Consider the following 19109-nt stretch of genomic DNA (forward strand, 5'->3'; position numbering starts at 1 on the left):
TCAATCGAGGAAGCATGATCATCATCAAGTAAAATCTTATGCATGCATATAGTAGGACTTATCCCATTAATGTCATCAATTTTGTACCCAATGACACCTCTATACTCCCTTAAAACAGCTAGGAGTTTCCCAAGAGAGGTATCATCAATTTTAGCATTGACAATAATGGGATAATTCTCACTATCATCAAGAAAAGCATATTTAAGTAAAGGAGGAAGGGGTTTAAGTTCAACCATGTGAGGAGGCGTAATCCTCTCCTCTTTTACCTCCACATTAAGCACTTCCACTTTCTTTTCGTTGTGGACTAAAGGTTGGTTGAGCAAAAGATCATACCCCCTCGTTTCTTCACCTTCCTCAACTAAGCCTCCCGTTAGGATAGCTTGTAAAGGATCTCATTCAAACAAATTTTCTTGGAACTTCTCTAAGTCCCTTTCCAATGTATCAACTCTATGAACTTCATCATACAATGGCTTTTTCAATGTTTGTGGGAATGAAAATGATATTTTCTCATATCCCACATTCAAGGTCAATCTTCCTTGCTTCATATCAATTACAACACCCGCGGTGTTCAAAAACGGTATTCCCAATATTAGGGGCACCGTAGTATCTTCTTCCATTTCCATTACCACAAAATCGCATGGCACAAATACTCTTCCAACTTGAACCGGTACATCTTCAAGAATTCCCAAAGGTAGCCTAACCGTGCGGTCGGCCAATTGTAAGGACATTCTTGTTGGCTTCAAGTCTCCCACTTTCAAACTCTTAGCAATAGAATAGGGCATCAAACTCACACTTGCCCCAAGATCACATAAAGCATCCATAGCCTCTAAGTCTCTAATCTTCACCGGTATTGCATAGCTACCGGGGTCACCAAGCTTTTAAGGGAGCTTGTTTTGAATGATTACACTCACCTCCTTAGGAAGGGATATGGTTGCAATCTCTTCAAGCCTACTCTTGTTGGATAAAAGATCCTTCAAAAATTTTACATATGTAGGCATTTGTGACATAGCATGAAGAAAGGGGATATTTACTTGAAGTCCTCTCATGATTTCAAGAAAGTTTGAAAACTTTTCATTCAATTTCTTTTCAACAATCCTATGAGGGAATGGAATGGGAGGCTTGTATACTTTCATGGGGGGCTTTTCTACCTTTTCCTCATCTCTCTCATTCTTACTTTGTGGCTCCTTTCTCTCAACATCAACTATCTCATTTTCAAACTCATCCTCATTTCTCACCACAAATCCCTCATCTCTCTTTTGTGGCTCCTCTTCACTCATAACCGGCCCTTCATAACCTCTCCCCGATCTCAAAGTAATGGCCTTAGCTTTCTCTTTTGGGTTCACAACCGTTGAGCTTGGGAAGTGACCACTAGGATTGGAGGATGAACTTCCAACTTGTTGCGCAATTTGAGCCAATTGATTCTCAATTATCTTGTTGTGTTATTGAAGTTGTTGGATGTTCGCTTGCATATCCGCATTGCTTCATCCTTGTTGTGTAATGAAGGTCTCAAGTGCGGCTTCAAGGCTAGATTTTTGAGGAGGTGGAGGAGCGGGTTGGTTATATTGTTGCCTTTATTGGTTTTGGTCCCTTTGGTTAGGGTGATGGTAAGGAGCTTGTTGGTTTTGTGGATGAGATTGATTATATTGGTTTTGAGGGGGGCCTTGATTTTGTTGTTTCCAACCCGTGTTTTGTTAGGGTTTCCAACCTTGATTGTAGGGTTGAGAGTATTGATCGTTTCTTTGCCCAATAGCCGCATCTTGTTCTTGGTTAGTTGAGTTGCAATATGAGGACAAGTGATCATTTCCCCCACAAGTTTCACAAGACATGACTTGTTGTGAAGAAGAGCTTGGAGATGTAAGCGTGGCTTGATCTAGCTTGTGAGCTAGCATGTCAAACTTTGATGCAATAAGGTCTATTTCACTAAGGTCGTGGATTCCGCCCTTCTTTGCTTGAGGTTGCCGTCTATCACCTCCATATGCATAGTGCTTTGCCACTTCTTCAATCATCTTGTATGCATCATCCACCGATAGCTTTTTAAGGCTACCACCGGCCCCGTTATCAAGGTTGGCCCTTGAAGTAGGAGTAAGACCATCATAAAAGATTTGAACAATGATCCATGATGTGAAACCATGGTGTGGGCATTTCCTAGTGTAGTCCTTAAAACGCTCCCAAGCTTCACTTAAGGTTTCATCAATCTCTTGGTTGAAATTGGTGATTTTCCTTCTTAGTTCGGCGGTCTTTTCGGGTGGACAATACTTTCCAAGGAAAGCTCTAGTGACTTCGTCCCATGTGGTCAATGATCCCTCTTCTACCTTTCTCAACCAATGCTTTGCTTTGTCAAGGAGGGAAAATTGAAACACGTGCATACGGATGAACTCTTCTGTAATGTTGTTTTGCTTGATGGTTGTGCACAATTCGATAAAGTTGTCCAAATGAGCAAAAGGACACTCATGAGAACTCCCACCAAATTGATCACTTTGTATCATACGGATGAGTTGAGGTGAAAGCTCAAAATTATTTGCATTCGTAGTAGGGAGACGTATGCCACTCCGAAGTGTGAAGGCGGTTGGGTGGTCATAATCTCGTAACAATGGTGGAGGAGGATTGTTATCACCCATGGTATCTTCTTCGTTGGTTGCAAAGATTTTCTTCAAATCGGAATCCGAATATACAACAGAGAACTCGGGTGTGCCTTGCAAAAGCCTCCTCACGTTTCTCAAAGTCCTATTTAACAATGGATCAACGGGAATAAGCGGTGATTGCTTACTCTTCCGTGTCATGAAAGGTCAAACAAAGCTAAGAAAAACGTTAGCAATGACTATCACAAGTTGAAAACACAAATATAAAAAAATAAATAAGAAAAATTATGATACAAATATACACACTTAGACTCATTCAACAATAATACATTCAATGTGACTTTGCCTCCCCGGCAACGGCGCCAAAATTTGATAGGCCGTCGTTGAGCCTACCAAAGATAAAATCCTATCTTGGTCTTACTATCTAATAGTAAGGGTAAGAAAGGGTCGAACCCAAGAGAGGCGTTGAATTAACCACCGAAATACTACCGCGTAAATAAGCTAAATGAAGTTGAAATTGGTTTGGTTTTATGTAACAAGTGCTAGTTCAAGTCAACTAAAGCTAGGGGGAGATTAACAATATTAAGAGAGTTCTAGGGCTTGGGATATACCACTCAATTTCGTCACAAATCACAATTAGCAAGTAGCAAACATGGTAATTTGAGGGGATAGTATAGGGGAAGTCATCTAAAGCACCCAACTACTCTCTCAAGCTAGAGGGATTACTCGAATTGTGAATACAACCTACTCTCGTGGTTACAAAGCATAAAACAAGTATTAAAGCATAATCACGATGACAAAAACATTCCCTTGACTGGAAATTCCTATTCTCATGGAATTTCAAGTCAATTAAGCATAAGGGAGCTAACTCAAGTTCATCTCTCGATCCTTCGCTGAGAAAGCTTAGATAATAGTTCTAGCAATGGCCATATACAAGAACTAAGCAATCAAACCACTTAAGCTCAAGTAATTAACACCCAACAATTACCAAATTAACACATGCAACAAGTAATTAGTGACTACATTGAGGGTTTTACCAGAACCCTTGAAAATTAGACTACTCACAATCCATGGAGATTTAAGCAATTAAGGATTTCAAGAACTCATGAACAAGAATTAACTAAAGATTAAGCTAAATAACAATCTAAGCATACAAGAATTAAGCAAGATAATTAACAATCAAAGCAATTAAAATGGAAGAGAAGAGTAAGAAAATGTTACTAGGAGCTTCAACTAGAATATCAATGGTGGAACTTGTCTTTTACAATGATTGAGAATGAAATTTCCAAGCTAATAATTATAATCTAACTAATGATTTGAGAATATTTGTGTTCTACAATTGCAAACTAAGAGGAAGCACTAAAAACTTGGATGCCGTACAAATGAGCTCAAAGGGTTATTTATAAAGACTGCCAAATAAAAAGGACGGAGAAAACAAGAGTCGGGCACGGCTGCAGGTCAGCACGGACGTGCTGAGGTTGGCACGGACGTGCAACTATACCTGCACGGACGTGCTGAGGTTGGCACGGGCGTGCACCTGGGAGGCAAAAGGTACTGTTTTAGTCAGGGCATTCTGCACAGACGTGCCAAATATGGCACGGACGTGCAGGCCTCGTTCAGAAGAATCAGTTTTAAAACTAATTTGGGCTGAGCAACCTGCACGGACGTGCAGGATCAGGTACGGACGTGCTGAATTATGCACGGACGTGCAGGCCTTGAAAGCAGTAGGCAGTAGCTTCTGGTCGTGCTGGAACACTTCTGCACGGACGTGCCATACTTTGCATGTCCGTGCAGACTCTCTAAGGCCTTTATCTTCACTTTTCTTCGATTTTGCTCCATTGTTTCGGCTTCTAACCTCGATTTATCATCCAAATGCCTCAAATGGTCGTTTTTGAACCTAAAAACCCGACAAAAACACTAACAACCCGTGAAGCAATGGATACACAAAAGTTGAACAAAAAATAGAGTAAAAGTGAACCAAAATGCCAATATACCAAGTAAACAAGGCTCGAAATCACTCTAAAATCGTATCAAAACAACAAGTTATCACTTAGGCACGGAGGCTAAGCACTTCATACTTCGATATGCAATGATGATTATGAGTGATTTGACGAAGCATGCTTCAGCGTTGTGTTAAGATTTCATGACAAAGGGTTCCCAAGGGAAGTATATTTGGTCATGTGTCTGTGCGGTGTGTGATAGTGATTCTAAATTTAGGCCGCAAGAGCTAAGTATGTGGAAATATATTATTTGTTAAAAGAGTCAAATGGTGGTGACTCTTAGGCTAGGTAAGCTAATAATATAGGGATCAAGCCCCCAAGTCTAGCTCTAAGTAAATCGGGATGAACATAGGGAATCCCTTGATATGATCATGGTGTGGGTGTGTGAATGTGAATGTGAATATGAATGCATGTTTATTACGGCCGCACCTCGATGTGAGGTTGCCTACGTATCCGTTAGGAATCAGGCCGAACGTAGCTCTAGCCGAACCTCGCACAAGTATGTGTATACCTCAAAAAGGTCTTTTTAAGGGTTGTAACGTGGTTAGGCTAAAGGTTAAAGAAGAAGGGGATAAAAGGCTCAAGACCCTAGATAAGCCCCTAAGGTGTGCAACTTTGCTTTTAAATATTTGTATTTTCATGCTTGAGGTTTTCTACTCTTTTTTAGCTATTTTTTTTTTTTTTGCTTTAGCATTTATTTAATTTTTATAAGTGTGGGCAATCCCGATCATGCGGTCTATCACTCACTTGGAATTCATGTTTCTCAAGCACGGTACCGAGCACTCGATAAGAGGCGCAATCTGAGACGTGTCCATATCAAAGACATGTTTATGTCAATGACATTGGAACACTTGCCCTTTTGTACACTTGTATTATTATATTTTGCTTATTATTTTTTATTTTGATCTTCTGAAATCACTCAAGCTTTGTTCTTTGAAAATTGCATAAGTTGCACACCATCCCATCCCAAGGTTAGGTAGATGTAGGTTGAAGAAAGAAAGGTCTATTGTTAGACGAGGCTCAAAGTGGTTTATCAAGAAAAAAGGATTGTATATTTGAAGGGTGAAAGGTGATATGATGTGGCTACAAGGGGTGCCTCAAATCATTGGTATACCTTGTGCTTAGTTTGACATGGATTTTTTTTTAATGCAATGATCATATGCAAGGAAATAAATGCTCATTTTATTTAAAAAAAAGGGAAAATAAAGAATCTACAAAATTAATCTAAGGGAAAAGAAAAGGTCCCTATGCTAGACTTATTGGGGAAAGGATAAATAAAGAAAAAGAAAAAGGATGTCATGGAATCTCGTCGTTGAAGCTCGCCTCTTGTCTTGTGTTGTTTGCTTTATCATCACTCGCTCTTCTTGTTAACTGGAGGTGTGGGAAGCTTGTTATTATCAATAAAATGTTAGATATCCTCCTTGAGCTTCCAACAGCTCTCAGTGGCATGACCCCTACCTTGATGGTACTTACAGCGCACATTTGGATTCCAACTAGGCACTCTCTTCTCAAGCGGGGGATCTTGAAGTGGTCCAATAGGAGTAATGAGTCCCTTGGTATGGATTCGATCGAAAGCATCATCGTAGCTAATTCTAATAGGGGTAAAATCCCTTTTTTGTTGCTTTCTAAATCCTAAGATCTCATTAAGGTCGAAAGTACCAACACTGTTGCTAGAGTAGGTGTTTTCGGAAGGAGAAGGATATTCATTCTTCTTTCTTTTACAGCCACTGTTGTTATTGTTACTGATCTTAGCCTTCTTGTCGCGCGGAGGAACATGAAGGAGATTAGAATCAATGAAGTCTTGAACACGATCCTTGAGGGCGAGACACTTTTTGGTAGTGTGACCGCGACCTCTATGGTATCAACAATAGGAATTTGGATCCCAATTGGGAAAACGTTTTTCAGGTGGAGAGTCTTGACTGGGACCAATGGAGTGAATAAGACCTTGATCGTGAAGACAGTCAAAAGATTCATTGTAAGTCATTCCTATTGGTGTGTATTCTTCAATGGTCTGTTTTATCCGTGGCTTAGGAGCATTGAGTTCTTCATTAAACTCTTGGCGAGGATTTTGTTTGATAACCGTCACCCGATTTTCTAGTCCTTCTACCACATTCAAGAGCATGGCAACGACATCTTGCAGTTTTCGAACATCCTCTTTTAGACTTGACGAGTCTTCCCTGGTATTATCTAAGAAAAGACTTTCATCCTCCCCAATCATGGTCACTTCATCGAGAGAGGTTATATAAGCTGTCTTGATCATGGGCTCTCCTACAGGTGTCATATGAAGCAATGGATCGAAGGATGCTTGATCTTCTTCGATGGCTAGAATTTCGGAAGTTTCATTGTTATCGATCAGATCTTGAATAGCTTCTTTGAGTTTCCAACACTCCTCAGTGTCATGACCCTTTCCTTGGTGATATTTGCAGTGCTTATTAGGGTCCCACTTAGGTGGCCTGGCTTCGAGAACTGGATCTTTGATAGGCCCTATGGGCATGACTAGTCCTTTGTGATGTAGCTTCTCGAAAGCAGTTTCATAACTCATACCAAGTGGGGTGAACACTCTTTTAGACCTTTGGATTCGCGACTTAGAGGCGTTCGCGGCATGCACCTCATTAATGGGAGAGGAAGAAGAAGGATGGTTGTTCTTCTTCCCTCTCGCACTACTATCTTTCAGAAGGTCATCTTCGATGTCAATGCCTATATTATAGACAGCCTTGAAAGTATTCAAGTTGTGTTGGTACTTTAAGTGCGTTGAATACCTCCCCTGGAGATTCTTGATAAACGTCCTCACGGATTCTTTTTTGGTAGGAGCCTTGACCATATTAGCGGAAGTTTCCCTCCATTTATTGAAGAAAGACGTGAACCCTTCGTTTTCTTTTTGTTTTAACATCTCGAGTTGTCTATGGTTCGTATCGTCTTGGATGTTGCACTTATATCTATCTATGAAAGCGTTTGCTATGGACTCTCAGGTGGAGGTTTTTTCTTTCTCGAGAGAAAAGAACCATTGCTGGCAAACAGTCTCGAGAGATAGTGGGAACAGAGAGGGGAAAACCTTCTTATCGATATCCTTAATGCTCATTATAGTTTCAAAAGCTCTTAGATGAAAGTAAGGGTTATCTGTTGCCTTGAATTTAGGGATGTCAGTGGCGTTGAACTTATGCGGAAGAAGTTCCTTGTCCAGCGAGACCCCTTGTGAACTAATGCCCTAAAATTTATAGTCACTAGATAGCTTGCTCAAACTTTCTTGCATAAGGTTCATTTGTTGTTGCTTCACAGGGCCATCAATTTTGAGGTTTAAAGCCTTTAACACCTCAGTCACATCATTCAATTGATTCCTAAGTTCATTGACCTCTTCTTGACTTGCCATTATCTTTTTAGCCTTCCTCTCTTGACGAATCGGTTTATCAAAAAGTGAGACTTGAATAAAGAGGTTGTCCTTGATTAATCGCCCTTCTCTCCTCGACCAAGTACTGTGGAAAAGGAATTTGGGGATATTCATTGTTAATTGTTTGACTCAAACTCTATTCAACATGCAATGGATGGAAGAAGATAGGAAGAATGAAATAGAATGTGAAGAAAAATAATGTAGATGGAGGGATATGGAAAATTAGGAATAGAATGTACCCCCAACTCAAATGACGGAAAAAATCGACGCATGCATGAACCTAAGACATGGCCATGGTGATGTATACTGAAAGTGTGTGCTAAGACTAGTAAGTGTAGGTGATATGTTGAGACTTGTGTCATGACCATGTGGCTAGACTATGTGACCAGACTCAATCAATGACTTAACAAAGTGTTATTAACAGCGAAATTTAACCAAATTAATTAGTAAACTGGTTAATTAGACACTAGGTGATGACTCGATCAATAATCCGAATCGTAGGCAAAACGACAGCACTGGCGTCGCACTGTGTAGTGTAGCGCTAGACGACAGAGCTGTTGCCAGGCGCCACACTCCACAGAGTGGCGCTACAGCTCATATTTTGGCGCCAATGCAGGAACTTCAATCAGAGACTGTTTTTGGTGTTATTAATCAACAGGGGTATACCTAAAGTCGTACTAGGTCAATTCTGATTAAAAAAATAGACTTTATTGACTCTAATTAATTAATTAATTAATTAATTAGGCAAAGTTCTTTAAGTCATTAATTTATTTAATCTCAACACAAGTCAAACAAACTGTTAAGAAAACGTAGTATATGCACAACAAATAATGCACAATTAGTCAAGTAGGCACAATATGATGCAATGAGTTTGCAACCTAACCACGGCTCTAGTTCTCTAAAGTTCGGGATATGATTTAGTCAATAGAGAGTCCATGGTTAATTGTCCAGATGCTCCGCGCGGAAGCCTAACCGTAAAGGGTTGGCGCGAGTGGATTGGACACCGCGAGTTTTAGAAAAACTCTCTTCCATGGTTTGGTGAATTCGACAATCTCGGATGTACCCTTTGTTGCTCAGAGCGTTCAATCAGGTAGATGGAGCATGAATTTCCAGAGGGTTATGTCCATATGTAGAACACATATGGGTTTCAAAAAAGTGAGAAAAAATTCAATCAGGAAGTAGGATCGATCAAACAATACGAAAAACTGGTCAAAATTAGAACGCATAATTCTGGCTCGGTAATAGAAGAATTTGGCGCCAGCAAACAGAGATTGGCGCCAGGTTTTAGCTGTAGTTCCTGGCGACAAGCCTGTCGTCTGGCGCTACAGTTAAATTTCTAGCGCCAATGCTCTGGACGCTGACGCTAATTCCTACATGCCTCTGAAGATTTCTGTGCTCGATAAAATTTTTCAGTTTCGCATAGTGTTATTTCAGTCCTAGTTGTGAAAGATATTTCTCAAATTTCCTACGTGTAAAATCCTATGTTTTAACTCATTACGGATGGTCTTTCCAATGAGATCTTTTTTATGCATATGACAATAATGTTAATAAAAATTACGCACATGAAATACTTAGAACGTTTCGAGTCTCATCCAATCATTCTAAATCATTGCCTAAACAAATTCAGGAATTAAAATAGAAATCCTCCCTAGTGGAGTCGCCAAAAACTGTAGGGAATATTTCAAGAGTTAATCCCCTAGCTTGAACCCCACTATGATCATACACTAAAGTACGGTGGCGTCCAAAAGGGAAGAAGATAGAACAAAAGAGTCGCCAACAAGTTTTTTAGGAACTTTTAAACCGTTCATAGGGTGAAGGTTACACCCCTTAACGATCCAAGAGATCGTCAACTCCATAAGGTATTGAACCAAATAGGGTTCGGGGATGAAGGTACAAATCCAACCTAAAAGAGATTGAACCTGCCCTAATAATAGGCCTCTACTTTATTCTGATCGTATTCATGTGCGCTTTCTAATTAACATACAATCAATAGGATTAACCCTAAACCTGTTTATCTATGTTGGTTGAATTTAATGTACAAATAAAACTATTATTGGCGATCACTTGAATTATAATCATATTAACCCTAAACAAGATTATTAATTATCTTATTAAGCGTGATTACAAGTACCAATTCCCTTTAAACATGCAATTAAAGGGTGTGATCAAGCAATAACAATATATATCAAGCAACATAATATAATCATCATAACAATTATAATCATAAATCATGTTAAAGCATAAAAAAAAGCAAGATCCTAGGCATGATACTAACAAGATTAATAACAAACCCTAGCATGTCACTAAGCAATAAAGATCAAAGCTTTAGCCCTAACATGATAATAACAAACATAAATATTAGGAAGAACATAAAAGGCATCATACTTTTAATCATACTTAGTATTAAAGTTACCCTAGACATGATGCTAGGAATTATAATAACAACCTAAGCATGAACTCTATATCATAACATCAATAAAAACCATTAAAGTACTTACTTTGATGCTTCGTATCTCTTTCTAATAACAAAATACACACGTTAGTAACTTAAAGGAAAATAATAAACAAAACAATTAAATTAAATAATGGAAAGAGATATTTGGGACCAAACCCTCATAAATTAAACCTTTCACGTCTAGGGCGAAGGCAACTTCAAATATGGCTAGGTGTATCGAAGTCTTGTGAATGCGGAATTTTGTATTTTGAGATAAGCTAGTTTAGAAAAAGAGAGAGAGAGAATTGGTAGATTGTAGATGAAAACTGGTTATTATTGATGAATGAAGGTACAAATCCAATCTAAAAGAGAAAGAACCTGCCCTAATAATAGACCTCTACTTTATTCTTCTTGTATTCATGTGCGCTTTCTGACTAACATGCAATAATTAGGTTTAACCCTAAACTTGTTTAATCTATGTTGGTTGAATATTAATGCACAAATAAATCTATTATTGGCGATCACTTGAATTATAATCATATTAACCCTAAACAAGATTATTAATTATCTTATTAAGCGTGATTACAAGTACAAATTCCCTTTAAACATTCATATAAGGTGTGATCAAGCAATGACAATAAATATAATATCAAGCAACATAATTGTAATTGAAATATTAATAATCATAATCATATTCATGTGAATAATAAAGCATAATAATAGCAAGATCCTAGGCATGATACTAACGAGATTAATAACAAACCCTAGCAAGTCATTAAACAATAAAGATCAAAATCAAAGCTTTAGCTCTAACATGATATTAGGAAAGAAAATAGGAAGCATTCTTTTAATCATACTTGATATTAGGAATTTTTAGTTATTACCCTAAACATGATACTAGGAAACAATAAAACATCCTAAACATGATACTAGAAAAAACATCCTAAACATGATAATAGGAGTCAAAATAACAATCTAAACATGATTTCTATATCATAATATCAATTAAACAATTAAAGTACTTACTTAGATGACTCATATCTCTTCCTAATAACAAAATACACACGTTAATAACTTCAAGGAAAATCAAAAAATCAAAAAATTAAATTAAATAAATGAAATTGAGATTTGGGACCAAACCCTCATAAATTAAACCTTTCACGTGTAGGGCGAAGGCAACTTAGAATTTGGCTAGGTGTGTCTAGTTCTAATGTATAAGGAATTGTGTTTGTAAAAGACTAGGCTAGAAAGAGGGAGAGAATCAAGAAATTCTTTATGAGAGTTGGTGAATTGATAGTTGTTGATGATTGTTGATGAAAATTGATTGCTGAATTCATGATTGAAAACAGAATTTTAGGAGGCTATTTATAGAGAAAATCAGTCGGATATGATAAAAAACGAATCAGAGTTTCGAAAAGAATAAAACACGACGCTGTCGCCAAACATTTGCCTGTCGCCAAACACCAGGGCTGTCGCCAGGCAACAGACGTGTCGTATGGCGCTGCAAATAGTTTTCCACGCGTTTTATTATTTTGATAAAATTTAAGCGTACAAGAGGGTAAAATTGTATTTTCCTTAAAAATACTTCTTTTATTCTAAATAAAACTCTTAAAAGTCAATTTATCAATGCTAATCAAATTAGGATTCAAAAGAACCTTCTAGAAGATTCTAGAAGACTATAATCAATCCTAATCGCATTAGGAATGATAAATCAATATTAGGCCCTCCTCTAGATCATTGGGCCGCTTATAAATATCAAACTGGGCCCAGTTTAGTAATTTGGCCATAACTTCCTCATTATTCATCGGAATTAGGCTTCTAATATATGGTTGGAAAGCTCTTTTTGAACCCGACCCAACTACATTATTATTGGAACCTTGCCATGGACCAAACAAAACTGGATTGTCTGTTTTCTTAAAATAGGTTTTCAAAAACTGAGAGAAGAGAAGAAATAAAAATAACCGCAACACTAGACTTTCCACACTTTCACTTCATTCGATTATGATTCGACATGAAAGGTACTCATCACTGGGTTTGGTTTTGGGGAGACATATTTGGGTGTCTACATATATTCCTATACATACATACGACTTATCTTATACGCCGCCTGTTTGAATTACAGGAGGTACCCTTTCTTTGACTAACTTGAAAAAATAATTAGAAATTAACAACAAACATCAAAGTAATGTGAGGCCAATGGCTGGATAATAAGCTAAACATAAAAAGGTTTAGTGGCTATACAACCGTCTTCCAAAAAATAAGACATGAGGCCAATGGCTGGATGGTTACCCCTTTTATAAATTCGCCTGCTCCAATGTGAAATATGGCTCCGGATGTTATCGTCGCAGAGGGCATTCTATCGTCTGCTCTATAATCGCATATAGGCGGCAGAAATTGAACATTCTAATTGGTCAACTCGTAGATACCTGACCATGGCAATCTAAAGAATTTCGAAGTCTGCAGTGGCCGGATGTTAAATACATCAATCGGTTGCCGACTGAAATTTTAACTTAGATTACTTCGCGAAATTATACAAGTCCTCCCAACAGGGACATGCGAACATTGAGTATAATTGGATTATGGCCACCTAAATAGTCGGCTAGTTTGAGAATTAGCCTAAGTAGGATGAAACTCACTCGAGACAGGGTGAGCACATAAGGCTTATAGAACCTCCTGCTATTGTGATAGAAAATTAACAGGCGGACAATTGCAAACTTCCTATTTCATGCAATTTGTAACATTTGTAGCATGATCACTCATCCGGACCCGTTGAATATGGGTAGGCACAAAGGGCCGCCTGGAAAATATGAGACGCCTGTAAAGGATGCTAACTTAACACTAAAGTTCATTCAACTTGTAATACTTGTTGTATGAACAATCATTCGACCATGGCATAAAGGTCTAGTGACCGCCTGCAACAAGAGCCGGATTGATTGACTTGAAAATCAGTCATACCCCCATCCTGCATCACCCATTTTCAACCCAATCAACCAACTTGTAAACCTAAGCGCACAACCGCCTAGGGGTAAAACCATCCGGTATACCATTCAAATTCAAAATTCAGAGAATAAAACACAAGTGTTAGAAACCAAACACAAACATTAAAAACCGACCTATTGGGCGGATGATTCATCATAAAAAGCTGACCCCTTGGCTAGCAAAATTAAAAATTCAAATTGTTAACCGTACCGGCTAAACAGCCGGTGAGAAAAAGAGAAATTGTTTATTAACCCGACTCCTCAGTCGGTAAAAAAACAAGAGATACTCGGCACGTAGGCCGGAAATGTATTTGAAATGGCCATCCGGCCACAAAAACAACATTTAAATTAATCAGTTTCAGGAGAGGACTCGGCTTCATTTTTATCTGCCACTTCTTCATTGGTCGGATGATCTCCATCGCCTTCCTTGGCCTCGTCCTCAAGCTGGTCCCCCTCGTCGCCATCATCTCCCTAGCCTACCTGAGCATCCAGATCCTATGTATCTTGCTCATAATGATACTCCTAAATGGAGTAGTTGTCATTGGGAAAGAGAACCTTCCACGCCATCTTCATTCGAGTGACGCAGTCGGCCTCGTTTTCCTCAACGAGCAAGCTTTTCTCCTCTTCCACCATGGCAGACCATTTAGAGGCGAGCTGCTTTTCTTGGTTGGCAAGCTTGTGTTGAATTTTATCATTTTGGCGCTTGAGACTATCCTTTTCTTTGCCAGCATCTTGAAGCTCTTCAACCTTCACTTTAGCCGCCTTCAGCCCGGTCACCTTCTCTAGGCCGCCTCCAAATCTTTCTTCACTTGCAAATTTGCAGTCGCCTGTGAGTATAGGATATCTTGAGTCAAGAACTCAGTCATATTTACATCAAACATGGCTTTGTCAAGATTGGAAGCGGCCTTTAAGTTGGCAGCCCTTACCTCTTTTTGCTTATCAACAAATGGTTTTTTAAGACCATTAACTCGTAGCATGGCCTGCATCCGGCAAAAAGAAAAGGAAGGTTAGTATAAAGTCGACAAAGGCAAGATTTAGAAAATAACTTAAAAAATAACTCCACCAAATTTGCAAGGATAACATCAAAGTTCAGGGAGCCGACTCCTTTAATAGAGTCGCGCTGTTAGCAGAGACGGCGGCAATCATGTCCTTGGTGATTCGCTTAACATCTGGTGCCTGGGGAACATCTGCACAATCAATTCTTGGTGAGAGGCTGGCATAGATCCGACCAAAAGACCGGCTGGTTTCAGAGTGGTTTGGCGAATGACTGTAAGTCTTAACCCTACAAGGGTAAGGCAAGGGATTAAAGGCGGAGGTACCTGTGATGATGACCAGATCTTGAGCATTTTTGTCCCTCCGCCTGCTTGAATGGCCGCCTGGAGAGTCGGTGGCCCCAGTTGGAGTTTTGTCCTTAGTTAATTTGGGCTCCTCCGCCTACTTTAAGGCAGCCATGACAACCGGCGACTTGCCGCCAATAGAGGGGTGGGACTCAGATTTGATGTCCAACGGTTTGTGAGCAACCGTCTTCCTCTTTTAGTCAAAGTTTGGCCCTCATCCAAAGCCAGCTGCTTCGGGGGCCTCACCCCAAGTGTTAGCAGTACAGGCGGCTTCACCGACCCTTCTTGAAAAAGAATCAACTTTGAAATAAGAAGTTTGAAAAAAGGCCAATGACAAGAGGACGGATGTAGAAAAGCTTACATGCTCAAGCTATTCTTTCTTGAACACTTGGTTTTTGTGCTTCATTATTTGGCGGTAAGCAGAGGCGCCGCCTCCTGGTTTTTTGTTCGGATCAAGCTGAGACATGGCTTCTTCTGCAAAAGGCCGAATGAGATATTAGTAAAAAAAAAAAAGAAAAGAAAAATAAATAATAGCTATGCAAAGACTCAGGCGGTTGCCTACCTCTTCCCCTCTCACTTCTAAGGCCACAGGCGGCCAAATAAAAAGGATTAGTTAGCCAATTGAACTCCGGGATATAGTTTTTAGGGGTAATCTCTTTCTCGGTTCCCCTTAACCATTTTCACGTCAACTTTAAAAAGACCAGGCATCAAAATCTGGTCCCAGCCTTCAATAGACACGGGCGGGAGAATATCTTTCTAACCTAAGAGGTAGGGATTTTGGTTCTAGGAATTATACTTCCGGTTTCGAATGGTATCAAGGGAAGAAATAATATAAAATTTGTTTCTCCAATCCTTCAATTTGTTTTCTTTCCCCAAAGTCATCATGTAACCTTTGTTACGTGACAAGGTGAACCACCCGGGGCCGGCTAATGCGGGAGCTTTGCTTAGGTAATGCGTATGAGCGAAGGCCTCAAAGCTAGGCTCAACGTCCTGCATCCTATAGGCGGCTACAAATCCTAGAATATTAACCCAAGAATTGGGTGCTAGTATCCATATCCCCAGCCGGTACCCGTCAAGGATCTTTTCAATTGACGGATCCAACGGAAACCTAAGGATCGCCTGTATTGTGGCCGCATAGCACCCAAAGCACCTATCTCCATAGCTCTGGTCAAGCGGCCAGACGACTTAATCGTCCAGGGCTGGAACATTTATCTGATAGCCGGCACCCATGACATAGGTGTCCCTGAATTCACCCAAGTGTTTTCGCATGGTTCTCTGGGTAGATGAAGATATATGGGTGAAGTAAGGAGTAAATTTTTCTTGAAGGGAGGAAGAAGTTTCTTCCTGACCTCGCTCGACAGAGGCGGCCCCTTCCTCAGAGCCTTTCTCAACATTCACAAGCGGCTCCTCCTCACTTCTGAGGCCGCCAAAGCTAGCATCCGACTGAGACAAATCTTCTCCAGAGCCGGATGCCTCTTTGCTAGGAGCATTTTCTGGTTCACTCAGAATCGAGTCATTCAACGTCATTGGGAAGATGGATGAGTAATAAGATACCTCGCTTCTAGGCACCCTAATAGGACTCTCGTCCTCTTCATCACTAGGCGGCCGGGTTGTCCTTTTTGTTCTAGCCATAGTATCCTGCACAAACACACACGGATTTGTTGACGAGAGCAGTTCAAGACAGGCGGCACCCCTAGTTCTAGATTCAGCCGTCCCAGGTGACCGACTGACATCTACCTTAGGTCGTACCGTGTGTGTTTGTGATACCATTTTTTTTTAAAAAAAAAAAAGGAAACAAACACAGGCGATTTGAAAGGAAACTGAAAAGAGGGAGAAAAAAGTAGGCGGTTACCTAAAAGAGGTAGTGCTAAAGTTGAACAAGCCGACCGGGTCAGGCGGTAAATAGCAAGCGACAGACGGAAGTGCTTTTTCAAAGAAAAGTCAAAGATTCTCTTAGATTCTCTCAAGACTTTTTTTTATAAATGAGCGAAAATGTGAGGGCAAAGTTTCTATTTATAGAGGGGTAACTCCAGGGGCATCCTGGTCAATCCCCCAAAAAGTGAATTGTAACTCCTGTTCCACCGCTGTGTGAGTGACACGTGTCACGGATGCCACGTGGCTAGCCACGTCACATCTGTGATGGGCAAATGTTTTGGGTAAAATTACCCCGCCACGTGGTCCAATGAGAGAAGGACATGTGTCTACCCTATGGCCTAAATTGGGCCACTTACAAAATGACACGTGGAACCCACTGTCATCAAAAGGAATGATGTCCTTAAAAGGCCCAATTTCCAAAAAGCCGCCAAAAGTGCGGGCAGCCTACCAAATCTAGGTCAAATGACCTACATAAGGCCACACTTATCCAGAATGACCCTATAATAGGGAGATTTCCCCCATTTGTGGGACAAATTGAATTTATTTCAATATCACTGACATTCTCTTACATTAGAGAAATCTCCTGATCTCAGATTCCGAGAAGATCTCACCTTTATCTTTTTCCGCACCCTTTACTCACTCCAACACATTCTAACTTGATCGTCGGAGGCGGAGCTCCAACCACCCGGAGTCTCCGTTGTTTTACAGGTTCAGGCGCTCCTTAACCAGACTTCGAGTTGTAATTCTCCCGAGGGACAAAAACACCCAAAATAGTGACCTTGTGCTGCAAAGGTGTCCAAGACCATTGCTCTATTGGATAAGGTTGCTAAGCTCGATGATCCCCAGTGTGAGTTTTTGTTGCTTAGGGCATGTACTGGAGTTTCTAAATTCTACTTTTCCTTGCGTAGTTGTCCTCCTAGTACTTTTGAGGTGGCCCAGCGCACTTTTGATGAGGCTTTTCGATCTTCCTTGAGCATATAGTTACTGCTTCGGGACCTAGGTTTGGCGATTGGTAGTGGCAGCTTTCCACCTTACCATTTGCGTTTGGCCGACTTGGTGTTTATTCCGCAGGTGATGTTCATCATTATGCTTTTCTTGCCTCTCGGTTACAGTTTGCTGGGTTGCAGACAAAGCTTCTCCGGCATGATAGCGTTGATGGCCTTGGTCAAGCCTTTGCGGATGCGTTGCTTCTATTTAATAGAACGATTGGGTCTGACATTTTGAGTAACTCTAGTGAGGTCGCTGCCCATAAACTCATGAAAAATTTGGCAGATATATATTTCACAAAGGTTACCTCATCTTCAGGATTCACCTTCTCTTTATCTTCACGTCAATCAGCATTGTGGAAATCGTAGCAGGGAGATCACGCCTCTACTTGTCTTCAGGCGGTTCCTATTTTAGGGTTGGGTCAGACGATGAATGCAAAGACTTATCGATGTGTATTGTGTTACCGCTTGGGTGTTCCTTTTATTCTCTGTTTCGACGCCGTGCGCTGCTTGTTCAAGGGTTTTTACTGGGGATATTTTTGGTGATCACGCGGTATCGTGTGCTGGTATGGTTTGTATTAAACATCGGCATAATGTTGTTCACGTTACTCTTGTTGATATCTGTTATAGATCTAGGATTTCAGCGCGAAAGGAGGTTGACATTGGGTTATTAGGAGGGAACGACGGGGCCCTCAGACATGCAGATGTGTTACTTTATTCCTAGGATCGTGTTCGTGATGTCTGAGTTGATTTGACAGGGTCTTCTCCTTTGACACAGTCAAGGCTATCTTATTTTGTTCCTGGATAAGTTGTGGTCGATGTAGCTTATCGGAAGCGGGTCAAGTATGAGTCTAGTTGGCGAGCTATTTGATATGGATTCCTTCCCTTCTCATTTTCTTCGCTTGGGGAATTAGACAAGGATGTTGTTGCGTTGCTAAAACGGGTTCAGAAATTCTCAACAACTCAGAATATCGGGGCTCGTGCTGCTGCTCATATTTTTACTAGGATAGGCTTTTCTATAGCTAGAGGAGTGGGGGCCTAGATTGTATCTCGGCTTCCCACTAATTTTTTTGTAGGTTGTATGACTTTACCTGTTTTTGAGATATAATAATAATAATAATAATAATAATAATAATAATAATAATAATAATAATAATAATAATAATAATAATAATAATAATTTCTTGTATCTCCGATCCCTGTTTTGGAGGTGACCTTGTGCTGCAGAGGGTGTCCAAGACTATTTCTCTAAAGGATAGGGTTTCTAAGCTCGATAATCCCTAGTGTGAGTTATTTTTGCTTAAGGCATGTACCGCAGTTTCTAAACTCTACTTTGCCTTGCGTACTTGTTCTCCTAGTACTTTTGAGGTGACTTAGCGCACATACTTTCGACAAGGCCTCTTCGATCTTCCTTAGCTTGGAGTGTATCGTTACTGCTTCGGGACCTGGGTTAGTTTGGCGATTGGAAGTGGCGGCCTGCCACCTTACTTTTTGCATTTGGTGGACTTGATGTTTATTCTGCTAGTGATGTTCTT

The 19109-nt window shown here is 40.2% G+C and overlaps 1 protein-coding gene across 1 annotated transcript; it reads right to left on the reverse strand.

The window, feature by feature from the left end:
- Positions 1 to 392: 392 nt before the first annotated feature.
- On the reverse strand, positions 393 to 1277 carry LOC110728205. Its single transcript, XM_021907903.1, has 2 exons — positions 912 to 1277; positions 393 to 839 (listed from the first exon to the last, which is right to left on the reverse strand). Exons 1-2 carry the CDS (start codon positions 1275 to 1277, stop codon positions 393 to 395), a joined length of 813 nt encoding a protein of 270 aa, XP_021763595.1.
- Positions 1278 to 19109: the final 17832 nt, after the last annotated feature.

Source organism: Chenopodium quinoa, unplaced genomic scaffold (assembly GCF_001683475.1).
Source record: "Chenopodium quinoa cultivar QQ74 unplaced genomic scaffold, ASM168347v1, whole genome shotgun sequence".
In the NCBI taxonomy this organism is placed as follows: domain Eukaryota; kingdom Viridiplantae; phylum Streptophyta; class Magnoliopsida; order Caryophyllales; family Amaranthaceae; genus Chenopodium; species Chenopodium quinoa.

Excerpts from the sequence above, each read along its gene's own strand:
- LOC110728205 (XM_021907903.1), bottom strand. The coding sequence starts at position 1,277 with ATGAGTGAAGAGGAGCCACAAAAGAGAGATGAGGGATTTGTGGTGAGA. Across the intron at positions 840-911 it reads CCATATCCCTTCCTAAGGAG|ATTAGAGACTTAGAGGCTAT; the intron begins GTGAGTGTAATC and ends ATACCGGTGAAG.